Source organism: Meriones unguiculatus, chromosome 8 (genome assembly GCF_030254825.1).
Source record: "Meriones unguiculatus strain TT.TT164.6M chromosome 8, Bangor_MerUng_6.1, whole genome shotgun sequence".
In the NCBI taxonomy this organism is placed as follows: Eukaryota; Metazoa; Chordata; class Mammalia; order Rodentia; family Muridae; genus Meriones; species Meriones unguiculatus.
The window spans coordinates 121,483,029-121,510,657 of NC_083356.1; the positions used below are offsets into that span (position 1 = coordinate 121,483,029).

Genomic DNA, 27,629 nt, shown 5'->3' on the forward strand with positions numbered 1-27,629 from the left:
ATTAGCCACTTATTATTGGTGATGTTGGTGAGTGTTATCTTCGTCATAAGCTACAAGAAGGCAAGGACGGAATAAGTAATTGTCCTTCTCAGGCAGCAGCCACAAGCAAAATAAAACTGGAATAACCTGCTTATGTATGTGCTGTGTTCCTTTGGTCACCATTAAACAAAACGAAACAAACACCCCCCATCCTCTCCCTTCCCCCCCCCCCCCCACTGCATAAAACCCAACTCGGCTGGCAACAAGGCCAGTGTTGGCTCTGGACAATGTTGTCAGGAAGGAATCTGTATCCAGTCTACTCAAAGCAATCCTCCTGCCTCAGCCATCCAAGTGCTGAGATTAAAGATGTGAGCCACCTTGCCTGTCTGCCTTGGGGATTATTTACAGTTTATGAGGATTTGAACTCTGAATTAAAGTCCTGGGGTTGGTAGAAGTCTCCCAGTGACCCTAACCTTATTGTTATAGATGGGAAAGAAAGAAGGATTTTTTGTTTCTACTTGCTGACATTAATGTCAGGTCTCTTCACTTCTTTCGTGTCCTGTGTTCTTTATGATACAATCTGCAGCCTAAGCTTACTCTTAAAATATAGAAAGAGGGGCTGGGATAGATGTGTTTGCCTAGCACATGTGAAGCTTGATCCCCAGCATACAAAGATCAAGCAAACAGAAAGAGCATACCTCTGTTTACCCATCATATAAGGTCATAGCTATGTAACCAAGAAAACGGATGGTGTGTGTCCATGCAAAGACTTGTGCATGAGTGTTCTTGGAAGTGTTAACAGTGGAAGGTATGAAGTGTGATAATATTCATACAAGAGAATGTAACCACGTGGCTATTAAAAGAATTCTGTTCAGAGAAACCAGACAGAATAAACACTGTGCAGGTAATCTCAAATTCAAGAAAATTCAAAATACTCTGTAGCACAGAGTTCTGAGGGGGATGTTAGTGGAGCCGGGAGGAACCTCAAAAGGGTAGGTGGAAGAGGGGTGGGAAGGCAACAGATGCGCACCACTTCAGAGCTCTATGCACCATACAGCGTGAACCAAAGGCCTGCACTCTACACCGAGGCCATTCTACTTCAATAACGTTGTTCAGTTTGCGACAGCTCTTAGGTTTCCAAAGCAGAACGTGGCTGAGAACACAAGAATCTGAAGCCCAGCGCCAGTCCAGTGACTTCTGGAGATAAGTGACAACCAAGGCGCTATTCTGGGGTGATAGTTTATCTGAAGAAAACATTACTATGAGAAATGCAAAGTCATAAAAATAAAAAATAGAAATGACATTTTTGTCCCCCCTGGTAATCATGTCATTTCCTTATGCCCGCACGGTTGCTCTGTAGCGTAATCTTTTTAGTGTTCTATTCAATTTGGTTGTTTAAAAGAGAGCAATAACCTTGTATTTTTTTTCCTGGACTACTAGACTGTTCTTTTATGAACAAGATGGCCAGCCGCTGGTGTGTGTACATGGGTGTGCAGAAAGCTACGTTTTATCTATAAATTTTAGCAAACGCTGTAATTTGTTTTGGGAATTCGTCGTCAATACTCAACAGCGGCACCAGAGAACTGGAAATTTCTAGAAACCATGCCTTCTTCAAGATGAACGCTAGAGTTTTTTGTTTTTTTTGTTTTTTTTTTTTTAACATGAACTCAGTAGTTAAATTTTTCTACTTCGATTTTCCACTTCTGTGAAAACAAAGAACAGCTCTCCCCCACACATGGGGCTACCCCACCGGCAGGCTTTCTCAATTCCTTCGGTAGATTGTTTTTAAGGAAAGTTTTCTCTCCTTAGGTCTTTTATTCCGTGACGACTCCTGTTTTGCAGACGGGTGAGCGCACGCTGGCTCTTTTTCTCTCTCTCTTTTTTTTTCCCTCCCCCGATGGGCAAGAGGCAACTCTCAACTTTTCAGTTCCATTTTGAGACTCCGGAGCAGGGACGGCGAAAGCAGAGGCGGCTCGGGCAGCCTGGGTGTGGGGCGCGCGCCGGGGCGGGCGCGCCGCGGCGAGGTGGGGGAGGCAGGTGGCAGCGGGGGCGCGCCTCCCTCCGGCCGGCCCCGCGCACGCGCCCCGCCGCCCGGCGCCGCGGGTCCCTTGCCTCCCCGCGCGCTCGCGCCCCGCCCGCCCCCGCCCCGCCCGCCCGCCCGGGCTGGGCCCTCCCCCCGCGCCTCCCTCCCCCGCCGGCCCCGCGGCCGCCGCCGCCGCTACCGGAGGCGCAGGAGCCTCGCGATAGTGTTGGCCCTGGCGGCGCGTGACGCCGCCGCCGCCGCCGCCGCCCGTAACTGATGCGGAGGCCACCCCGCCGCCTCCGCCGCCGCCACCCACCGCCCGCCGCCGCCCGGGCGACGCCGGGGCCCGACGCACTGCAGAGGTGCCGGCAGGTTCCGCCCGCGGAAGTGGCCTCGGCCGGCGCGGCCCGCGCTCCGCCCGCGCCCCGGCCCCGGCCCCGCGGCCCCGGCCCCTCGCCTCCCCTCGGCGCTGCCCTCCCCGCCTGCCCTCCGCCCGGCGCGCTCCCCCGGCGGCGCGGCGCTCGCCTCCCAGCCCTCGCGCCCGCGCTCGCCCTCAGCGCGGCCCCCGCCATGACGGAGGCGGGTGCCGGTGCCGCCGCCGTCGTCGCAGGGGGGGAGTCGGGCTCCCAGAAAGTAGCTTGATGAGTGTCCAAAGTAGCAGTGGAAGTTTGGAGGGGCCGCCATCTTGGTCCCGGCTCTCCACGTCTCCAACCCCGGGCTCGGCGGCGGCGGCGGCCAGGTCCCTGCTGAATCACACGCCGCCATCCGGGAGGCCCAGGGAAGGTAAGCGCCGCCGCGCCCTCCCCCCTCCCTCCCGCGGGCTCCCTCGGCCCGCGCGGACCCCGGGCTGGGGTCGGGGGGTGGGTGGCGGTTCGCGGGCCGGAGGCCTGCCCCGGCCCGCTCGGCCTCCCGGCCTCGGGGCTCGGCCGCCCGCGCCCCGGCGCTGCAGCCTGGGCGCGCGAGCCCCCTCCCCTCGCCCGCCCTCCTCCCCCGGAGGCGGTCCCCGCGCCGCCGGCCGGGCCGCCCGGGCCCCGGGAGGATGCCCCTCGGCCGCCGCCGGAATGCTCGGGGCCGCCCGGGACCCGACTCGGATCCCCAGCGCGGCCCCCGAGAGCGATCCCAGCGGCAGGGCGACTCGCGGGCAAGGCTGCCCGAGCCACCCCTCCAGATGGTTGCAACTTTCCTCCCTCCCTCCCTTCCTTCCCTCCCCGGCGGCTCCTGCGCGTTCGTGCGGTCTGCCCGCGGGTTGCGAGTAGGCTCGTGTTCTTCCCCGCCGGCGGTTGTGGGTTTTGTTTTTTTTTGTGTGTGTGGGAAATTCCTGCGGGAAGGTTTCTGCTAAACACGCACCCGAGATCGGTTACAATTGTTTTCTAAGTTTTCTGGCTTCCTGCAGGCAAGTGTTCTACCAGCAGATGTAGCAGTCACACAGCTAGTAAGGCATCGAGTGCTTTTTGACTAAAAATTTGAACTTGCTGCATTTAACTTTAACTATACTACGTAAAATGGGATTTTTGGAAGAGCAGATGTGCATCGGATCTATTTTAACGCGCTTTTGTCTGGAAAATGCGGAGCCGTATTCGTTAGCTGTTGGTAAATGGGTTGTTGGGTCTCAGTTGTCTCTCAGGGAGATTATCGGCACCTTTAAAAAAAAAAAGAAGAAAACGTTTGGAAGTCCAGCAGTCTAGTGAATGTCGTAAAGAAATTCAGAGCTTCGGTTCATGCAGGAGTCGTTAGGATTAATGTATTTTGAAAATATGTCCATATTTATTATCCGGAACCTCGGTAATTGCTAATCAAATGTTTCATGCCCGGATCCAGTGGTTCAGGCAATAGCATTCTTTGTCATTTTGTTCCCGTGAGCATGTGTGAAAGTGACAATAGGCTCAAAGATTGACATGAATATGCGCTAGAAAATTGATGGGAAGGTATGATTTATGGCATCCATTAAACATGTCGACTGCATCGACAGACATTTTCCCCTTTCAGCCCACCCTGACACTGATTTTTCATCAGTAGAAGATAAAAGCCTATTTATTGAATGACTTACATTTAATACATCTGAGTTTTTCTTTCTGCACTTGAAAATTCATAAGATGTTTATGTGCATGTATAAACTTGAAAATTTGTAGGTAGATGGTTTAAAGTATGTTTTGTAAATAGGGCAGTTGGTGCTTGTAGCATATTTCCACTCTAGTTTCATTAAGATGCCTAATGATAGTCTGAGTTTCGAAAGACTGTCTTGGTTTCTAAAGTGCCATACCTTTGAAAAAATAATTCCCCATTCATTTCTCGAGTGTTTATTGAGCCATTACTATGAGCCAGAACCTTTATGAGGTAATCTGCTAAGGGCAAGGTGTTGGTGTAACAGTTGACATCTGTTATCAGTCCTGGGAATTTGGCAGCCACCAAATTCAGATGGACTTTCTGAGGAAGATCAGCTCTAGCTAAACTTCTCATCATATGTGTGCTGATCTGCACAGTTCCTGACGTTGACAAATTCTGAGTGGTTGGAATAATTTAACTCAAAGTTCCAAATAGCCAGAACACTCTACCCCCAGCAGTTTTGTTTACGGTTTTTGTGTTTTGTTGTTTGTTGTTGTTGTTGACCTAAGGTAGAGTGTCTCAGTTAAGACTTGAAGTTGTGGGATGTGGTTTTGTGAAAGTTATGTTTGACATCAAATTTTCCTTCCTTCCCTCCGGCCTTCCCTGTTGGACCTTACATAAAGTGGGTGAGTGCTCTGCTGAAGGACTACACCCCAGCCCTTATAAGGTCATTGTGGGACATTTTTTATTTATTAACCACCATGTAATTAAAAGTGTTAATCCCACCCTCTATTCTTTTTGGCTCCATGTTCTTGGGTTTTACCAGTGTCAGCAGGAATTATTTATAGGAAGCCCCAAGGATTAAGATGGAAATGTTTATCATTGAGTGGAGTCTCAGTTTTGATATAAGTGTTTAGTTCCTTTTGCAGGTATATATGTTAATATGCTGCATAAATTAAGTCAGAACTTTTGACTTCAGAGATGTTAGTGGAACTTGAATGTTGAGGGAATATATCAAGAAGAGTACAGTTTTGCTTCTTGAAAACCTCAACTAAATTAACTTGAAATTACAGAACGTGAAGTTCATAAGGTACTTAGGTACATGTATATTTGTGAACTCTGTCAGTTTTTTTTTTTTTTTAGACAGTTTCTTTGTATAGCCTTGTAGACCATGCTGGCCTTGAACTCACAGCTGTCTGCCTGCCTCTGCCTCCCTGAGTGCTGGGTTATAGTCATGTGCCATCATGCCCATCTCAGTTATTTAATTTTTAAATCTTTATGTGAGTGTTTTCTCTGTGTTTATGTATGTGCCACATGTATACCTATTGCTGAGGAGGTCAGAAGAGGGTCTTGGATCCCTTGGAACTGGAGTAACAGACGGTTGTGAGCTGCCATGTAGGTGCTATGTAAGAGCAGCAAGTGTTTGCAACTACTGAGCCATATCTCTTCCTTCCTCCCCACCCCCCTCAATTGGACATGGTGGGATACCTTTAATCCCAGCAGTCTGGCAGTAGAGGCAAGAAATCTTTGAGTCGACATACAGAGTCCGACACAGCCATGTAGAGAGAACCTGTCCCAAAAGACAACAAAAGAAAGATACATATTTCAAGGAAAGGTCAATTTGTTGAAATCTGGTAGCTGGGTTGTGTGCCAGCTAAATAAGCAGATTGAGTTTTATTCCTTGCCTTTTGCATGTTAACATACGGTTACTTTTTGAATTTATTATTGCTATGAATCAAATAATTGATTATTGACAGTACCCTTTCTTCCTCACCAGTCTTACTAGTTCTGAGTAACTTTACTTTCTTGTGAATAGTGCAAATGTTAGTGATGGACAGCACCACAGAGCAGCTAATTTCCGTGTTTGCATGAAGGGTTTAAATTGAGGTGTCTGAGTACCTGTAGGGACCTGTTAAGAATAAGATGTGGGCTTGCAATTCCCTGAAACCGCCAGCTAGATGAGGGCAGCCGTGTTTATCTTTTAGGGTTCTAGCTCAAGAGCTAGTATATATTGGAGCCATAGAAAAGAAAACCCAGGATAGAGGGCTGGAAATCAGAGATGCTATGCTTTTATAAACTTTTTGGTCTCAGCATGCCTTTATTCTGTTTAACATTACTAAGGATCCCAAATACATATTTTGTTTTGTTTTTTTGAGACAGGGTTTCTCTGTATAGCTCTGGCAGTCCTGGACTTACTCTATTAGACCAGACTGGCCTCGAACTCATAGAGATCTGCCTGCCTCTGCTTCTAAAGTGCTAGGATTAAAGGCCTGTGCCACCACTGCCTGGCTCCAAATAGATTATTTTAGTAATAATAATTACTGTATGATAATTACATAATAAGAATTATTATTAATGGCTGTATTTGCAATATTAAAACTGGGAATTTCAAAAGTTTTGATTAATTTTAAATATAAGCCAGTTACATGTTAAGTGAAATTTTGGTGAAAAAAAATACGATCTGAAATGAAAAAAATTAGCATAGCTAGTGGTTTTGTTCTGTATTTTTGCGTGATTTTTTTTGGCTCACTAGAAGAACAGCTGGATTTTGCTTCTGCTTTATATCTGTTGTGATATGTTTTGATTGAGGTGTATACAGTACTTAGCCTTTTCAGAATGACTTTTCTGATAATACACCAAAAATCTACACGTGGCAGATTTTTTAAAAAGATTACTGGCAATGTGGAAGTACTCTGTACTCCAGAAGTGTCTGTGAGAAGCCTCAGAAAGTCAGTGGGTCATGTATTCAGCCCATGATAACTTAGGAGGGAGAAATATGGGAGACATATATTTCAAAAACCATTAACAGAAAATAGATTCATTCTCCTAGTCTAGAAAGAACAGAGGTAATTCAGCAGGTGAAATCGTTGAAGGTAAATTTTGGACAAGAACACAAGACCTGTGTAGCTGCTAAGCCGCCAGTCTTGTCCAACAAGGGGAAGAAGTGCTAACCCTGAAGAATGTGATGTAGACTGCGGAGATAGTGGGGGTGCAGGCTCTTAGATTGGTGCTCTTGCGTTTAACAAGTTAGGGTTCCATCCAATTTAAAAATACAAACATTCTGGCATTCTCTCTTCTTTAAGGATCCCTAATTATAGTTAAGCAGTACTTATATCCCCATGAATGTTTGGGGTGTTCTCAAGGCAGTAGTAAGAAACTATTGTTGGTTTTATTATTCTTCTACATTTTGTTGTGATTTTCCTCTGAGGGTTTTCTGGAGTCAACAGGATCAGTCTTGTTGAAATGTTGCTAAGTTCCTTGTAAAATATAATAAGCTCTGAAGACATTTAGAGAACTGAGTACTGCTAATGGAACAGTTTAGTAAAGTGTAATACCCTGAGCCCAGGATTTTAGAATACTTTCGGGGGCCAGTTTTCAATTTTGAAAGAGAAATTAGCAGTATAGTTGAGTCTTTTGTTCGTATGATTGCTTATATGATTTTAAAAGTAATATGCTTAAGCTGTTTAATGCTTGTGAAAATGAGGAAACATGGAAGAAAATGTTTAAATTAATCTCTCTTGAATTAAACAATATACATTAAATATAACCTGAATATAAAATAAAATCAAGAATTTTAATTTTATATTCTGAGGGTTCTGCTTGTAATATTACTATTTACAACAGTTCATTTTTTAATTTTACATGGAACGTAATTCTCTCTGTATGTTGGATGTTTAGGCATTGGGAAGTCAGGCATACTTCTCACATTTTAACACTATGTCTGTGTGTGGTTGTGTATGTGAATGTTTGCTCATTGAAGAGGTGGGGGGCAGGCTTGCACACATCTGTGCGTACAAAAGCCAGGGTGTCCAATTTGTGAGAGTTAACAGTTACTGGCCTTTACCTACTATGTTACCTGGGTTCTGGGAGCACGCTAGTCCTAATTGTGTAACCTGTGAGCCATCTCTTCAGCCCCTCCTACCATTGCTGAGGTCAATTAAGTAACTGTAATGACACCTCCAGCTTGAGACTTCACTTAAAATCCATTTCCTTTTTGTTACTGTTATTGGAGACAGGGTTTCCCTGGTAGCTCTGGCTGTCCTGGAACTCTTTGTAGAGCAGGCTGACCTTCAGCTCACAGAGATCCTCCTGCCTCTGCTCTTGAGCACTGGCATTAAAAGCTTGCACCACCATGTCCTGCTAAGGTCTGTTTTGTTTTGTTCTTTTCTATTTTTTTTTTTTTTCCTTCAAGACAGGGTTTCTCTGTGTAGCCCTGGCTGTCCTGGACTCGCTTAGTCTAGGCTGGCCTCCAATCTACAGAGGTTTGCCTGCTTCTGCCTCCCAAGTGCTGGGATTACAGGTGTGTGCCACTGTGTCTGAATGATAAGTCTTCTTTTAAAAAATAATTTCTATGTTGAAACACTTTGGAATATACTAAAAGTTACTTAAATATATTCTGTGTACGTAAATATATTCATCTGTGTACGTAAATGTGTAAGGAAGACAATGAGTTGGTTGCTTCTCAGCAAGTATTTCTGGAATGTACCTCAGCCTGACCTTTGGTTTGCCTCTAGGTAAGAGGGTGGCATGGATAGAAATAAAATAATTAAATTTTGCCTATGCTATTTCTCCCTATACTAATTCATTTAATCTCTTAACACAGAGTTCTGTTCAATTGCTCTTCGTTTTACAGGTGAGAACACTAAAGCAGAAAAGTAAAGGTATGTGCCCTGTCTGGCCTGCTAACCAATGTGATTACCAGGCTAGGATTCAAAATAAGGCTTTGGGGTATAATCACTAAGTATAGTGCCTAAAAGGAAATTTGGTTTTGATTAATTTCTTTAGCTCTTTTTTTCTCTCCCATTTTTAATACAAAATCTTTTTGAGGTTCGTTCAGTTTACAAATAAACCTTTGTTAATTTTGACTTATATACATGCATGAAGATATGATCCAACAACCCACCCTCCCGAGTTTAGAAAGCTGTACTAGCTGTACATGCTATTTTTTAGAAAGATAAATTTAGAGCACTCATGGAAAATGCTAGAAGTACATTAATAGAAAAATCTCTTCGTGTTTGATAATCTAATTTGGAGTTCAATTTATCTTAATATTTTGGCCTTAATAAACCTCAGGGGTTGTAGCAGATAAACATTTGAACAAAGCATTTTCCTTGTAAAGGAAGAGGCACAATCCCCTTGTGCAGGCTGTGTGTGACCTGGTGGCTGAGGCTCTGGACAAAGCCATAATGCTTTTTGGCAGATCTTTGACTTTTGCTAATATTCAATATGGGCGGAGAAAGCTTTACATGTAGTCTGGGCTAGCTATGCAGCCTTTTTTTTTTTTTTTTTTTTAATTGTAGCTTTAATTCTAATTTTGCTTTAAAAATTCTTTGGCAAATCTAATGAGAGGTTGAATGGGTTGATAGAAAGCGAAAGTCTAGGGTAGAAATATCTACTGAGCAAATCCAGGAGGTAGGTGAATTTAGAATAAAGTCTTCCCAATGTAGCTTCATCCTTAGGTCTGATATTTGGTGACTTTGAGGAAGGCAAATCATTCTTTTGCTTAAATAAATGTTATATTCTCCAGACTCATTACAAAGCCAAATAGATAGTTTTCATAAATGACTTACAGTGTTTTGTCATGTTATGTGGATAGGTACAGATTTCTAAACTGTACCTTTCCTTAGAAACTAATTAACTGGAGAGAACACCAAGCTGCCTTTCACTTCAAATTCTGAAGGCCTGTCTGAGAAGTGTTGGTAGGAAGTGTGTAATTCCATGGTTTCCACTCACAGTGTGCGTGCCTCCCTTTTGATGATAAATGTAGTGCCACTGGGGAAGGGCAGAGAGGGTCATGGGAGGCTAATAATAACCATCCTGTCTTAGGAGACCGGAGGTATGTGGGCTTTTTTTGTTTCGTTTTTCATGAGTAGTGTGTATCACTGAAAATGCTTTTTTTCCCCTGCAAAGAAGTGTTTTGCTAAACATCGCTGTAATCAGTCAAGTTTGTATACTTTTAAAAATGACTTAATTTAACTAAAGATATCAATGCTTCTCAGTGTATTGGGCTCTTGGTAAATCAGAACTCATTTACTTCTGACAGCCAAAGAAAGTGAATACCATTAATATCCCTGTTTACAGATGAGGAGGTATGTACAGAGGTTCAGAGAAATGGAGGAATGTCTTAGTACACAGAAGTTTAGCAGAGCGAAGACTCAATCTGGACTACACTGAAATGCCTGGTCTTAGTGGTTACCTGTCTGAAAGTGAACTGTTTCTCCCAAGCTAGTGTGTTAGCAATTGTGTTTTAGTGACTAGTTTTGTTTTGAGATATGGTTTCACCATGTAGCTCTTGACTGGTCTGGAACTTGCTAAGTAGATGAGTCTGGTCTTGAACTCAGAGATCTGCCTGCCTCTACCTCCAGAGCCTTGTGATTAGAGTTGTGTGCCTCATGGTTTTTGTTTTTGTCTTTGTTTTAGAGGCTGGCTTTCATTTTGAGGTCTTTTGTGCTTTAGCATTTAAGTACTGGGATTAAAGGCATATGCCACATTCCCAGCTTAGTCATGATTTTTAAAAAAATACTTGTGTTCACAACAACATCTTTATTCATACAACTGGGAATTGTGTCTGGAGGAGTGTGGAGTGACTTGAGAATCAACTAGATCCAAGATCTCAGATATTATTGTGTCTCTCTGTTTCCATTTCTGGATTTTCTAGCTTCTTGCTTCTGGAATTCCAAGCATTTACCTGTAGATTAGCAACCACAAGTGAAAGACAACATTTTCTTTGAAATATACACATGTCAAATTTTGGTTACTGCTCATCTACTTGAATTGCCAATTCCTTAACTCTCTTGGGACCCAGGAGGCATGATATAGGAATAGTAGCCAGTAAGGTTTTGGATAGGGTAAGAGAGCTATAGCAGGCAGTCTCTTGAGATTACATGAAAGGAGTGAGGTGCAGTTTTCCTGAGGAAAAGATGATGATAACAACAACTAATATAGGGGCTTATTTGATTACTTCTTTTTATCTTAATTGTTTTTTTGTAGCTATTTTAAAGACATCGATATAATGATAGTAAAGCTTTAAAAATTTTTAGAAGACTAGATTCAAACCATCAGTGGGTTTTGGTAAATTGCTGTGATGATTTGGTAAATTACCAAAATCTTGTCTTTTTGGTTTTGGTTTTTGTGTTTTAGCTCCTGTGGCAGCATCTCATACAAACACAGTATGAGATGGACCTGTGTTTATAAGCTAGGGTAGGGTTCAGCCCTTCCAAGAACACCAGGCTTAAGTATTAATGTGTGCCTTGCACTTAACCAGAATTGCCCACTCAAGACTGTACAAGTTTATAATCTTTATCAGTGCTTTGTTAGAGTTGCTTCAGGTATTTCTAACTGTCAGTTTAACTAAGTTTTATAATTTTAAAGGTTAATAAGTGGCAACATACTGCAAACTCTCAGGCACTCCTGCTCTTCTCAGTATTCCTACTCGAGCATCATAGTTGTGGCCTTGACGTAATCAAGGCAGTTGACGAGTATATACGGCCCCTTACGATTGGGCTGCCTGGTCTTCTGTCAGTGTTTGTATGGGACTCACATGGCCCAAGGAATACATTTCTTAGTGCATTCCCTATGTTAAGTAGTATATGACTGTATCTATTTTTTGAACCTTGATACTATGTGTAAAAAGTATTTTCACATAGAAAGTTAATGTAAGATAATGGTTTTAAACATATAATTTGTGTTGAATCCCGTACCAGTTACTGTAGTCTCTTAATTTCACTAATCTATAGATTTCCTCCATGCATCTCCCTCGGTCCCTTCCCTCTAGGCAGAGTCTAGCTTAGTAGTCCAGTCCAGCCTCAAGTTCATGATTTGTACCTCAGCTTCCCAAGTATTAGGATTATAGATGTGCACCAGCCATGCCTAGCAGTCCCTGTTGTGTTTTTTTTTTTTTAATGGTGTGAGAATTGATCCCATTTGAAACATGGTTATGCTATTTATTACTAAGCTCTAGAGCAATAACCTTTAAAGCACAAGGAGGGCTTCTGCTGTCACTTACTCACACTTGCACCAACAGATGCTTGATTAGATCTTTAGTTTTGTAGGCAGTATGATGGGGTTAGGTGTGTTTTCCCATTAGTTCTTACATGTGTGATCTTGGGCATATCGCTATACTGTTGTTGGTGGGAATATTTATTTTGTTTATTTTATTTGTGTGTGTGTGTGTGTGTGTGTGTGTGTGTGTGTGTGTGGAGTTAAGCCAGCACCCTTTACAAGGTAATTAGTAATCCCCTAGAACAGGTACTTTTATGCACATTAGAATTTAGACACAGGTGAAAAATCTTTGAACCTAGTATCTGTACACATTTTCTGTTTCTCTTTTTATCAGACTGCTTGCATTACTTATAATTCACTTGGTGTCCCCCTCTTGTCTGGTCACTACGACCGAGGTGGTCTGTGTAGCTCTTGTAGGCTTCACACTGCACAGCCTGCCTTGACATACCTCATGTCCATTGAGTCTCTGTTGCTTCCCTGCTTTGATGCTGCAATGAATTCTGCCTCTGGAGATGAGGTCTCTCCTGGAAAAAAGGGAGGGAGAGAACGAGGGAGTGTGTGTGTGTATGTGTGTGTGTGTGTGTATGTGTATCTTGTCTAGAGAACAACTTTCCATCTTGTTGAGGGAGGGTCTCTCTTGTTTCCCCTGGGCAAGTGCTCATTGAATTCCAGGCTGTTTGGCCCCTGAGCTTCTGGGCCAGTCTCTTGTCACTGACTCCCATAATGCCGACATTACAGATACATATCATTGACTCTGACTTTTTATGTAGGTTCCAGGGCTTGAACATAGGTCATTAGGTTTGTGTAATGAGCACTTTTATCTGAAGAGCCAAATATTTTTTGAAAAAATGCATTCAGCAAGTAGTTTTTAAACTGGAGCCTAGTTCTGAGAATAAGATGCATCAAAGTCAGGTCTGTCCTTGAAGAACTTGTGTGCATCTGTTGAGGGAGACTGACTTGCAAAGCCTTTAAATGGTAGGCTGGATAATCTGTGCGTTACCAGCTTTGACTTTTGTTGTGAACAGGAATTAGTGTGTAATTGTAGGATATGCTATAGCAAGCTGTTAAATTCATCGATCATTTGGTTGCTTGAAATAAACTTAAGCAAAAGAGATGAGTAGGATTTGGGACAGTTGGGAATTGAAGAGGCACAGCTCCTTTCCAGTGAGGCAAGTTAAGTTCTGTAAAACTGAGTCGGGAGGAAGTAACTGAACTTCTGGCACAGAGGTCTGAACAAATGCCCCTTAGAGAAGGGAGGTTTAACTGTTGTTAAACAGTATGTTGTTTCAGCTGCTAGACCTGGATCACTAGTGAGATTGGACTTAATTGATGTTTGTATCAAAATCCTCTTGTCAGTTTTTCTTAACATCTGTATTTCAGACGTTAGAATAAATGGTGTTGATGTCACCCCTTGCTACATCAGATGGAAACAGTTCTTTTTTATTTTCCAATGTACAAAGCTTTATGCCTTTATTGAACTCAGCTCCAATTTTTCTTTGACATTTTTAAGTTGTTGGTCTCTAAAGTTCAAATACTCGTACTGTAATTCAATTCATTTTGTTTTTAAAGTTATGTAGTGTGTTACCTTTCAGATAAAGCATAACCTTACAGAAATGCTCACAAAGTAATGCTCAGTGAGTCGTTACAGACCCTGACCTGTGTAACTGCTACTCACAGAAGAAATAAAAGCCAACCATCACGAGGTACAGCCTTCTCTGTACTGTTCTGACATAGTTAAGTTCATATTTGTATGAACTTCATATAATAACACTCCCATAGTATACAATTCAAGTCCAGCTGGTTAACACCAGGATTTGTAGGATTTATCTGTGTAAGTCTGATACTCATGTTTATTCCTCAAGTACTTGCTTGAGAAATTATGATTTTATGTACTCTGTATAGTTCTTTACTATTATTAATAGTGTTCCTTCTTTTAGGAAGATGTGTATTTGTGGTGCTGGTGGGCAAATGTGCATGCTAAGCAAAGTAGGCGCTGCTGAACTGAGGCTGCAGCTCCCTGAATAATGTCCTTTGTTTGTTTGTTGTTTGTTTGTTTGTTTGTTTTGGTCTTTTTGAGACAGGGTTTCTGTGTTTTGTAGCCTGGGCTTTCCTGGAATTTGGTCTGTAAATTTGGGCTTGGCCTCAGAATTAGAGAACCTGCCTCTGCCTCTGCCTCCCGAGTGCTGGAATCAAAGGTGTGTGCTAGCACAGCCTGGCTTTCTAATTGTGTTTTAAGACATGCATATCCGTTCTCTTGGTGTACTATTAATGTCTGTTTAATACATACTTACCAGCAAAGTTACTGGATTATAGACTCTGTTTGCCTTTAGAAGGTTCTGCTAGCTTTCTAAAATGTTCCACATTCGCATGAATAGTGTATGAGATTTCCCACTGTTCAGCATCCCTACCAACAACTGGGATTACCAGTGTGATTCACTTTAACAATTTGATGGATGTGGAGTGGTGTTTCTTTGTGGTTTTAATTTTCATTTAAAACATTTTTATTATTAAACAGACTTTATTTTTAGAGCAGTTTGAGCATAGGTACAAAGATTTCCCAGACACCTGCTTTTCCCAGCACACGTGACGTCCTCTCCCGTTCTCTTAAGTCACATCAGAGCGGCATGTTTTTGCAGTTGCTGACCCTCCCCAGGCTTGTAATTACTGCTCACAATACATTACATTTTTTAGATGTGGAAGGGTGCCACTTTTTCATGAAGTTTATTAGACTCTTGGGTATCTCTTACAGAGTGTAGATTTGTTATTTTTACTGTGGTTTCTTTTCCCGTTTTCATTTTGTGTGGCGTGCATATATGTGTGTATATGTTCTTGCATTATGTGGGGGTACATGAAGAGGGTATAGTTGGGGGGAATCATTCTCTTCCATCTTAACAATTGAGACCTCTTAGTAAAATCTGGAACTCTCAGTATAGCTGGTTTTACTAGCCAGCCTATTATGGGAATCCCGTCTCCAGGGGTCTTCCAAAGCTGGAATTGCAGGTTAGCTACTGGGGATCTGACTCCATTGCTCATGCTTACCCATTGATGACTTCCAGCATCCTAACCAGTGAGCCATCTCTCCACTCTGTGTTGGTCTTTCTATTTGAATAGGACAGCAGCTGTAACTTCAGGGCTAGTTCACTCATCCAGTGTGTTTGTTGGAGACCCTTGGCTTGAATTTTGAATGTGTGTATGCATGTAGGAATTATATTTCGAAGAACTCTTTAAAAAATATTCTTTGACAGTTTCATACATATTTGGAGTATATCCTCCCAACTCCCTCTCTAACTCAGTCTAAGAACTCATTTAAAATTTTTACTTTCATGTATATTTACTTTATATGTTTAAATATTTACGTGTGTACATACATACAGCAAATTTGTGAAGGTCAGAGGACAGCTTGTGTTAATAGGTTTTCTCTTTCTATCCATGTGGGTTCCCTTGGTTAAATCAGGTTATCAGGCTTGGTGGCAGGGCACCTTAATATACTGAACCAGGAAACATATCCCTGCAATTTGTCCTTTGTGTTTTTTAAAAATGTTTTTAATGTAGCCATTTGTAGCATTTAAGATTTCTTCATTGTATTGATTTGATTTGTGTAACAAATTCTGGTAATGTTCTCTTTTTGTTTTAATTCATCTCTATTTTCTCTGATTTCTTTTGACCCATTGGCTATTTTAGAGTCTGTTAGTTTCCAGATGATTGTGAATTCCCCATAGTGCTTTTTTTGTAACTGTTTTTTAAATTTCTACTGTGGTTGTAGAACATCTTTTCAATTTGTTGATGTTTATAGAATATATGGTCTGTAGTATTTGTCCTGGTGGTTTTGTGAACTTGACACAAATTGGGGTCATCTGAGGAGAGAGAACTTCAGTTGAGAAAATGCCTCCTTAGGATGGCCTGTGGGCAAGCCTGTAGGTTATTTTCTTGCTTAATGATTGATGTAGAAGGGCTTAGCCACTGTGGGCAGTGCTGTCCCGAGGCTGGTGGTCCTGAGGCGTAGAAGGAAGTTGCCTCTCTTCCAGCTGAGGTTTCCCTCTTTCTGGTCTGCCATGTTGTGAGGAGTCCCAGCCACAAACTCCCACCACTGTAAGCTCCACCATGCCTTGTCTGTCATGATGGACCATTTTAAAACCAACAGCCAAAATAAATCATTCTCTGCCCCTCTCTCACCTCCCTAGACAGTGTCTCTCTGTATAGCCCTGGCTATCCTGGAACTCACCATGTAGACCAGGCTGGCCTCAACTCACAGAGATCAACCTTCTTCTGCCTTCTGAATTGTTAAAGGGATTAAAAGGTGTGCTTCTCTTTTCCCAGCTTCATTGCTCTCTAAGTTACTTGTCAAATATTTGGTGACAGTTATGAGGAAAGTAATACATACTCCTTTGTTGGTTTTTCTGCACATTTGCTTGTTAATTATTGAAATTATTGAAAGTCCGGTATTGCAGTCTCCTAGTTATTGCTGTTGGAGTTTCCATTTCTCCTTTTAATGTTTGGGTTTTACTCTGTTTTGGGGGTTCATTGTAAGGTGGACTCATGTTAATTACGGAGTCTTCCAGCTGGAACTACTGTTTAATTGCTGTGTTTCGTGCCTTTAACATTGAGCTATTGTGAAGAGCTGTATGATCTGATAATTGTGCATTCTGATTGTTCGAAATGTATGCCTCTTCCATTCAGTTACTTCTATCCTGTTTGTGTCTTTGAGTATAAAGTGTCTTTTGTAGACAGCATTTTAGTTGGGTCTTGTTCTTTTTAATCTATTCACATTTAGAGTTATTTACATGCTTTGGTTTATGTTTATTTTACTTTTTTATTTTTTGCTTGTGTGACTTTTTTGTTCTTAATTATTTTCTTTACTATTACTTTATTAGCATTAAATTAATGCTAATAACTTAAAGATATTCTTTAGTGATCTCTCTAGGATTTATATTGAACATTGTAGTGTTATTAGAACCTTTAACTGTGTCTGTTCTCCCATATTTGTTATACGTATTAACCCTAACGTGCATGGTTACAATTATTCATAGAGCCTTAATGCTTTTTAAAGAAATTAGGGTAAGAAAAGAATACACATTCATATTTGTAATTTTTTGTACTAGGTTTATTACTTAACATTTTTACTTACATTCATTTCTTTGAATATTTGAATTTATTATCAGTATTCTTTGAATGTTGAAATTATTATTCTGTATTATTTCCATACTTCAACATAGTTTGTTCTTATATTGCTTTTGTTTGTTCAGGTGTTTCTGAGGGAGCCTTATGTGATTTAGGCTGTCTTGAACTCATGGTATAGCTAAGAAAACTCTGAACTGATCTTTCTGCCTCTGTGTCTTCCAAGTGATAGGATTACAGGCATGTGCTACCATGCCTGGCTTACTATGTTTTTATATGTGATAGATCTGACAACATAATTGTGTGTGTGTGTGTGTGTGTGTGTGTGTGTGTGCACATTTGCTGTTTTAACTCAGATGATGAAGTTATACTTCTACTTGGCCTATGTAATTAACCTTCCCTGGCACTCTTGCTTTTTTTCTTTTTTCTTTCTTTTTTTTTCAAAACAGGGTTTCTCTTCGTAGCCGTGGCCAGGCTGGCCTCGAACTCAGAGATCCGCCTGCCTCTGCCTCCCAGAGCGCTGGGATTACAGGTGTGTGCCACCGTGCCCTGCTGCACTCCTGCTTTTTCATGGCAGTTTTGAGTTACCCTCTGTGTAGCAAGGACAGGCTCTCATTTCTCTGCCAGCTCCAGCTCACTGCTCACTCTCTCTAAGAAATTTTAAATTCCAATTATTTTGTAGTTAAGCTTCAGAAATCTAGTTTTAAAATAATTTTGTTTTCATTTCTCTTTTTCATGTGAGGAAGTAATGTTATAAAAGCTTTTTTTTTTAAATTCTTAAAACCATGGTTTCTTTCCTTTGAATATCATGGCTGCTTTGAACCCTCTTTAATCCAATACTGGGCCATCTCACCATTGAGTAGGGCTTACGCTTTCCTTTTTCTTTGAATGTTCTTGTATTGGCAATTGAACGCTGAGTTTTGAAGACTCTGTTTCTCTCTCAGCCCTGGGACTGTTGCTGTTTACCTGCCCATCTGCTGAAGTGCTTGGCTGGAGTGGTTACCCAGACTTTGTCTTCTGTGCGGAGCACAGCCTGTGACGTTGCTTCTCAGAGGGTGCTGTTCTGGATGTGCAGTCTCCATAATGGAGAGATGGCTACTGCGCTGGCCCTGCTCTGTTTGAGCAGCTCTTGATTTCTCCCTTTGGTTTTTAGCTAGGTTACTTTTGTTGCTGGATTGCTCAGCTGTCAGCTCTGCTAATTACTCCGCTTTTCATCAACATCTTAGAGCTTAAATTGCTCCAGTCTGACCCAATTAAAGTTAGGCATTTCGGCAGAAGCCAAACACTGCCAGGCTTTTATATTATAGCTGGGCTTACCTCAAGAGGACTTTTTACTACCTCTTTGCAGAGACTTAACTACAGTTCTCTTGTTAAACTGACAGCTGTTCTTGAGTTTGACATTTTGCTGCTGCTGTCATTGAACTGCCAGTTTCTTTTTACCTGTTCACTCTAAAGCTCTCTACAGTTTGTTTTGTTTTTTTGTTTTTAACAATTTCCTTAGGAATGAACTTCCCCAGTTTGTTTGAAAAAGAGGGCGCCCACATGTGGCACTGCAGTGTCTTCTGGTTTTGTGCATCACCACCTCAAACCTGTGCCTACCTTTAGTGAAGCTGGGAGTGGAAGCAGCAGAAGTGCCACTGCCCACTTAGGAGTAGGGCACCGATGGTAACCCCTGTTCTTCTCAGCCTAGCTCTCAAGAAAAAACAAACCTCTGTCCTGCCAGTGAGTGTCTGGAGCCCAGGGTTGTTGCTCTGTGCTCTGCTGTATCTGAAGTAGAACTTCTGCCTTCCAAATGGGGATTGGTTAAATAAAGGAGCCCCATTCATTCTTCTGTTCCTTGCCTACGTGGACTTTACAATGGGAAGCTGGCCAGCAGGGGCAAAGTGGAAAAAGATTCCAGCAGCCTTCCCCTCCTACAGGGGAACTGTGCTGGGGACCTTCCTAGTGTAGGACTTAGCACTGAGTCAAAAGGAAGGAACAGAGTTGGCTTATAGGAAGTGTGTCACAGATGCTTTTTCATTTCACCTTCTCAAACAGAATTTTGTCACAGTTCTATGACATTTTAGAGGAGAGTTGATTTACTGAGTTTCTGAAGTCTCATCTTTGTGTCTTCATCTATGTTGTTGTGATTAACTTTTGTGTGTTGTGATGTAGGAGTTGGTTTTATTTCCATAAGCCTATCCTGTTACACCAGCTCCTTTTTCATCCTGCTGTTTTTCATAGTGCTACCTGTTTTATACATGAAATGTCTGTACCTGGCTGTTGCTGTGAACTGTGTCATTTGTTCTTTTGTGAGTACCATGTCTTCATGTAGTGTCTTAATACACTTGATGGCTAATAAAACAATCTTACCTGCTTTTTGGTCTGCAGAATTCTGAAGCTACTGCCTGTTTTTGTTCTCTGATGATTCAGTTGAATATAAATCTAGATATGCTGCAGAGGGATTTTATAGTTGTTACAGAATAATTGACTTTAAAAAGTAATATGATGAAGCTGAAAAGGAAAGCAGAGTTGAGATGCAACACAGAGTTCAGAGAAAGCTGTCTTCTTTCCCTCTTGCTAATGTTTAGTTTTGAAACAGGGCCTTCCTTTATAGCTGAGACTGGTCTCAAGCTGATTCGGGAAGATGTAACTCTGAACTAGAAATGCAGGTGGCCCATAGAAGATGTGTGGCCAGACTCTGCTACTTTGTGGGTTTTGTCTTTCTTTCACCCTTCTCCACCCCTTTTCTTTCACTCCTTCAACTCCCAAATACTAGATAAGAGAGAAAAAAGGATAGAGAGGAGAGGAAAGAGAACTTTGAATAAAGAGATCCCTGGAAACGGGTGACATTATGGTTAGACTGCTGATTAGAGGCTTTGCGCTCCTTGGGGCAAGTTTGACCTTTACCACCAGGATATCTGATTTCTTGTTGTTGTTTGTTCTTTGGGCATGATTGTTTAATAGACCGTGACCATTAGCAACCAACAACCAGACAACAACCCACCCTGCATCTTGGGGCCCTAACATTTATATACTCTCTGAAAAGTCTCCAGAATTTCAAACATCACACAAAATCAGAAACTGCTGCCGGCAAAATCATGTCCCCAATAGAGCACGAGGCAAATCACAGTCAACTGCTGCAAAGCAGCCCCATATCTCCACTCCTGGGATTAAAGCAAAAACATATTCTTATAATATTTCTGTTTTTTAAAGAAACCAAAATTCTAAAATTCTCAGTATAAAGAAAAGTCCAACTCCCAGTTGATGTATGGAAATGGAGTCCTTGGGCCTATGAGCTGAGTTATGGCAGCATTCTGAGTTTGGAAGGACATGCCCCTCTGTAATCATTACTTTTGGTACTGTTGGAATGCCTGTCAGAATACTGTTGTAATCAGAATACCTGACAGGAACAGCTTATGAAAGGAAACAGTTTGGTGCAGGGTTCAGAACATTGTAGTCTGTCATGGCAGGGTGGCTGCACATTGGCTGATAAGAGACATGGCAGCAGCTTTCCACCAGGTGGGCCTAAACACGCCACAGCTTTCAGTTGGAGACTGAGCACATGAGCTTTAGGGGCCTATTTTAAATTCACCCTGTAACATCTCTGTGGCAGCTTAACAGAGATACAGCCTAGTTGCCATTGATACCATATTTGTGAACCTGTAAGCAGAACATTGTGATAACTTAAAATTGTGGCAATAGAAAATTTGTATGGACTTCTGATTTTCTTCAGGATTGTATTGGTTAATTTTGGCTCTTGGAAATTATACAAAAAACAAAAACAGAAAAACATGAACCTATTTGAGATTACATACTAAATTTACAGACCATTTTTAAAAATAATGAGTATTCCAAGTCATATATAAATGCATATCCCATTTCTGTTAATAATTTATAATTTCTCCATAATGATCACATAATTATTGTTATGCTTGTAGGTGTTTTATGCCTTTCAATGTGATTATAAGTTATATCTTCTTTGACATTATTTTTAGTTTATTGCTGATAATGTAGAAACAGTATTTTTTGTTGACTTCATAACTAGTAGCTTTGCTTATAATTCTTTTACTCCCAAGCTCATTTGCATTTATGTCAGATTATATGGGGGCTGTGAAGGGTGATCATTTCATCTTTTGCAGTTTGTAGTCTTTGTTATTCTAGATTTATGTCATTGACTCAGTGTTGAGCCTATGTGTTGTAATGGACCCATTATCTTGTATTTCACCATTTTTTTAGTATTTTGCAATTTAATGTTTTGGTGGTTTTGGTCTGTCCTTTAGATGAAGGAAATTCCTTTGTGTTCCTAATTTATGGCTCTTGTTTAAATAATGAGTGTTTTCATTAAAAGCTTCTGCACCTCTGTAAATGTTTTTTTATTTCCTCAGATGAGGGGATGAGATGAGAACCGTTCCCAAGCCCTTCTAGGTCTTTCTGAACTCTCGGGGGCTAGTTGAACTCAGCTTTTCTGGCCTAAACGCCTCTCCAAGCTGACTGATTGAAACTGGTTTCTCTTGGCTTTTGACTGAATTGCCCTGCCTGGCCTAAAACCAATTCTGCAATATGTTTTAATCTCTGGCTCCTTCTCATTTGCTGGTTTGTTCTGTCTTCACCTGTGTCTAGCTTGTTCCCTCTGCAACCTGTCTCTGTCAGATTGTCCCAGTAAGAAACTCTTGCTAAAAACTCCCCTTCTCTGCACTGCACTCCTTGCACTGCACTCCTTGCACTGCTCCTAAGTAGCCTCTCTTTCCTGTCTGTTCTCCTGAGAGTTGGGTGTAGCCCATCTCTGACTCATTCTGTCAAATCTTTCTCTGATCTGTCACTTTGTCAGCCCCTCAATTAGATGTCACTTTCAAATGTGGCTGCTTACTTCTATAAACTTAATTTACCTTCATTGTTGGGATTAAAGGTGTGGACTAAGGGCGTGTCTGAATTCTAGCCAGATCATGCTGGAATTCATAGCATGTCTGCATTCCAGCTGGATAACATAGACCTAGAAGGTCTTTGAATGTGATCCCTTGCCAGAGCAGCCATGTTGCTGGATTAAAGTTTCTCTACACATCTATTTAGATAAATAACTTTTTCTAAGTCTTTCAGATGATGTCATATGAGGTTGGGATAAGTATGTATGTATGTGTGTGTCGCTGTGAAAAATATCTGAGAGAAACATCGTAAAGAAGATTTATTTTGGTTCATGGTTGCAGAACATGCAACCTGGTATGGTATGATGGGGAATCACGAGAGAACCCACTCTCCTTTTTCCCTCCTTTTCATCCAAGCCCCAGCCTCTAGGATGATGCCACCAATATTCTGGTGGGTTTTCCTCTTGGTACTTAGTACTCTCAGGATAGGAGTCCTTTTCTTAACTCTTAGGCACTTTTCAACCTACTCAAGCTGACAAGATTAACCCCTTTGGCATGGAATTGCTATTGCTCATTATAAAACCTACTTTGCATTCCTGAACCAGCATACTTTTGAAATTATTACTACTTATCTGCAAATTGCTGCATAGTTTTCTTATTTTTTTTTGTTAGGGATTTTTATACCTATATTCATGAAGTAGATTTGCAATTTCCTTTTATATAAATTTCTATGTCAGATTTTGTGTTATGGTAACACTTTGGGGGGCGGTAGTTCAAGACAGGGTTTTTCTGTGTAGCCTTGGCTCCCTTGGAACTCTTGGCTCTCTTTAGACCAGACTGGCCTAAAACTCAGAGATCTGCGTGCCTCTGCCTCTCAAGTGCTGGGATTACAGGTGTGTGCCACCACTGCCCGATTGTAACACTTTCTCCATAAAAATGAATTGAGAAATAAATTTTGCTTTTACCATTATTGCAGAGTCTATGAACAGCATTCTATTTTCCTTTAGTTTTGATAGTTTATTGGCCTAGCCCTCCAGGTCTGGACATTCTCTGGAGATGTTAAAAATAATGCTGTCACTTTCTCTTAATGTCTTTAGACTCTTGGAAGTTTTATTTTTTTGTGTCAATTTTTATTCACAAAAAAGTGTATATTTAGGAATTTCTGCTTTTTTTTTTTAAGGAAAATTGAAATGTGTCTATAAAATTGTAGCTGTTCCTCGTGTTTTCTTGAAGTTGTGTGTACTTGCTATCTGTGTCTGGTTTCTTTCCTCGAGTATACTGTTAGCAGCTCTTAGTCTCACTCAGGAATCCATGTTCAGCTCTGTTCATTATTCCTCCTTGGTTTTCTGTTTGAGTTTCATTCTAGCTTTGGTTGAAAAGTACAATTTTCATTGCATTTTGTCTTTTTCTGAGAAGATTGTTTTCTTCCATTTTAAAATGTAACTTTTGGGGCCCACAAAATGACTCGAAAAGCCTGAGTTTGATCCCTAGGACGGAGGAAAGAACCAGTTTCTGCAAATTGTCTTGTGACTTCCACATGTGCACTGTGGCACACTTTCTCCCTCTCCAAATACAGAAATGTAAAAAATTTTTAGAAACAGAATACAGCTCTTGACATGGGCTTTGGCTGGGGTCATGGGGCAGAATCAGCAAATGCAGATCAGGGCCCTCACATGAGTGATTGCTGTTCTTCCTGTGGGGAATGGCATGTTCACACAGTCATCCACATCATGTAGCCTCGGACACACGGTGCTGGGGATGCTTCAGAAGTGCGATGGACTGACTCAGTCATGGCTTTACCATGCACAGGCTATGGTGCCCATGGTCCAGCCTGCGTTCCTGCTCTTTGTGCTCCTCGTGAAGCCAGGACCTAAAAGCTAGTTGTGGTTTTTATCCTCTCCCTTCTTTGAAGCCCTTTGGCTTAATTTGCTGCTCTTTTTCTAGACTCTGGTAAATGTTCAGCTCTTGGTTTTCTGAATGCCTCCTCTCATATTTGGGGTTTATAAAGTTCTTGAATTGTGGGTTTAATGCCTCCCACAAAACACAGTTGACTTTTAAAAGAAACTTTTTTTTTCTTTACAATTTATTCATTATATATCCAGTTGACTCTTAAGCTCTGTACTTCAGCGTTGTTCTTTCTCAGATTTTGATGTGCTAGGTGGGTGGGTGTTGTGTTGTGTTGTGTTGTGTTGTTCTGGGTGGGTAGATGTTGTGTGCTGGGTGGGTAGGTGTTGTGTTGTGCTGGTGGGTAGGTGTTAGTGGGTTTGTGTGTGTTGCATTTTATTCATTTGAAAACATTCTGTAATTTCCATTTATTTTTAATAAAATATTTTCATTAATTATTTGAGAATTTCATATAATGTATTTTGATAGTATCCCCCCACATTTTCTGTCTGTCTGTCTGTCTCTCTTGGTTTTTTGAGATAGGGTTTCCCTGTGTAGGCTTGGCTGGCCTGGACTTGATCTCTTGACCACAGGTCCGCCTTCCTCTGCCTTCCCAAGTGCTCCTATTACAGGCGTGCACCACCACACCCGGCTCATACACTTTTTCTCTTAATTCCCCCAGTCCCTTCCCACTCTTTGTGTCATCTTTTGTTGTTTAGATAACATCAATTCCAATTGGTACTGCCCATAAACTAATGGGAGGGGGGGGTCATCCACTGAAGTGTGGTTGGCCTGGCAGGGTCCATACTCTTTTAAAAAATGATTCTTCCTTTTCCGGAAGCCATCCATAGCTGCTCAGTTAGGCGGAGGCTCATGAGCCTCTCGGCCCCTCCATGCTAGATGTTGACTGACCTGATTTTCATCCAGGTCTTGTGCAGGCAACTGCAGCTGCTGTGAGCTCATGAGTGCAGTGGTCCTGTCAAGTCCAGAAGATGTTTGCTTGGGCTCTCCCAGACCTTCCGCTCTTAGTCTTACTTTCCCTTCCCTCAGGAGGGACAGGCTTTTTTTTTGGGGGGGGGGTTGTTTTTGCCTTTTTGTGTTACGTGCGTGTGCATGTGTGATAGGGTCTCATTTGTGGCTAGGCGCCTCACTGACACTGCACTGTGACCAGTTGTGAGTTTCTTCATTTCCCACTCTCCGCTGCACAAAGACACTTCTGATGAGGCCTGAGAGCTGCACTAATATATGGGTATGGAGAGAGAAATTTAGAAGCCAGCTTGCTACACTGTCCATTTAGCAGAGTTAACAACAGTAGGCTCATCTCTGGGGCCTGAGCTCTCCAAGTATGGGAGAGCTCAGACTTACAGTACCAGGGAGGTAGTTCTTCCTCGGGAGTGGGCTTTAAATCCAGCCAGAAAGCTGTATTTTCTTGGGGGGGGGGTTGTCTCCAGGACACCTGAATAACAGCTTGAGAGGTGGTGTCCCACACTTGACCCTGAGCATTTTATTTGGCAATCCATGGCTTTTTGGGAGAAATGTCCCCTGTGTAGACTCCACTTGAACTTTCTTATATAAAAACACACACTTGCGCGCACACACATGCACACCACCCCTACACACGTGCGCAAACTCCCCTGCCTATCTGCCTCACTTACAAAATGATTCTTCAGTGTCTGGGACCCGGAAGCTGACTCTCATGCCTCCTTGGTGAGTAGATTGGTCTACTTTACCTAAAATCTCTAGAGTATTATTAATACACAAGTTAGTTTTCAAATTTGAGTAATTTTTTTTTATCACTTCCTTTTTTTATTTTTTGTTTAGGTTGCCTTTAGGTTGGACCGGTTGTCCAGACCGGTCAGCTTGTCACTGCTTAGCTATCTGGAATTGTAGGATTAATTTGAGGTAGAGATGCTTTTTCCTTTAATATCTTGACATAATTTGTGAAGTCTTTTTGGGGGCAATCACGTTATGCCAATAAAGTTACTTTGTGAATAGTCCTTCCTTTGTGGGTCAGTTATAATGACGCTGATTATGGTGAACATAATGCTGAAGACATGGAACGCATCACACCACCTTCTTAAAATAGCAGTCAATTCGGTCATTGTCTAAAGGTCCTGAGCTTTTAGAAGCGTTTGAAAATGAATATGATACATTACAGTCCTTATTTCTAGTGTTCTGAGCCTTTTCCATCACTTAAGAAAATACAAAAGTAATACATACTTTTCATAAAAGTGTTTATTAGTTGTCTCTGTTTGCTGGTTTTGAGATTGAACCCAGAGCTTCATATTTTTATCAGTTCTCAGAGGGAATAGAGAGAGAGAGAGAGAGACAGACAGACAGACAGACAGAGGGAGGGACAGAATATGTTTACTGTCTTAGAGATTGAATCCAGGGTGTTATGCCCGCTTGGCATATACACACCACCTCAGTAAATCTTCACCCTGTTGCACATTTTAATTAATCATACTTTTCTAAATTTGTGTAAAGTAAAAATGACTTTTAGGCCTAAAGTTTTTGGATTTAGTAGTTAGTGTAAAGTCTGTATTTATTAGGAGAAGCCTAAGAGCTTAATAACTGATCTTTTATTTTAAAGACCGTGGATTACCTCACTTTCTACAGGCAGCATCCTTAGCTATTAGGACTTGGTGGTGAATGCACCTGGAATTCCAGCATGGCAGCAGAGGCAGTGTTAGGAAGATTGCTGCAGGTTCAAGGCCAGCTTGGCTTACATAGCAAGTAAGCTATGTAGCAGTCCAGCCAGCTAGATAGCAGGACTCAGTCTCAAACAATAGCAGAAGCCCTCTGTTGAGCTTTACCTTCATAATCTGAGTGGCTAGCATCAGGAGAATCGGCTGGGCCTAGTGGTAGAGGCTGGTCATCCCAGTTACTCAGTAAAGTCAAGGCCAGCTTGAGCACTTGGTGAGACTCTGACTTAAATAGTAAAAAGAGCCAGGAGCATAGCTTGGTAGGTGGACTCTTGCCCATCATTTGGGAGCCTGGGTTCAATCCCATCCAAGCAGAAGAAAGAAAAGGAAACAAATACTGTAGAGTGAGGGAATAACCCCTTAGGCACTGCTTATGGGAATCTAATAAATAGTTCAGCTCTTGTGGAAACAGCATGGAATTTCCTTTAAAAACAAAACAGAACTAGAACTGCCATATGATCTGCTAGAGCACTTGATTACACACTTGAGGGAGTAAAAAGGTCAGCATGTAATTGATACCTACACACCCAGGTTTATCAGTGACAGTATTCACAACAGATAGAATACTTTAGGATCAGCCTGAGTGTCTACCAGTTGATGGATGGACAAAGAAGGTATGCCATATAAACACAGTAGACTTTAATTTCACCATAACGAATGCAATTATGTTATTTGAAAGATATAGATTGATCTTGATATTGATATTGATATATCAATAGATAGCATCTAGATAGCATCATATGAAGAAAAATGAACATTTTCTTTTATATACTCCAGATTAAAATGCCTACAGACAAATCTGAATAAGAGACGTGAAAGTAGGGACCCTTGAGGAGTAGTTTGGGATGTAGTAAGAGGATATAGAATGGTATATAAGCAAAATATATGATATACATGTGTGAAAATTTCGTAGTGCAACATTTTTGGTATGCTAATTTAAAACAGTCAGTTGTACTTGTACCTACATCTTGGTGATTAAAGTAAAATAAAAGGCTACTTTAAAAACTAAAACTGTGACTTTATTTTTCAAAAAGGTAC

The 27,629-nt window shown here is 41.6% G+C and overlaps 1 protein-coding gene across 1 annotated transcript in view; it reads left to right on the forward strand.

Annotated features, from left to right (window-relative positions):
* Positions 1 to 2,639: 2,639 nt before the first annotated feature.
* Positions 2,640 to 27,629, forward strand: part of Tlk1 (tousled like kinase 1) — a 107,800-nt gene continuing 82,810 nt past the window's right edge. The window contains exon 1 of the mRNA XM_021639229.2: positions 2,640 to 2,785. Coding sequence (XP_021494904.1) covers positions 2,644 to 2,785 — 142 coding nt within the window. The 5' untranslated portion in view covers positions 2,640 to 2,643. The remainder of the gene's footprint in view (positions 2,786 to 27,629) is intronic.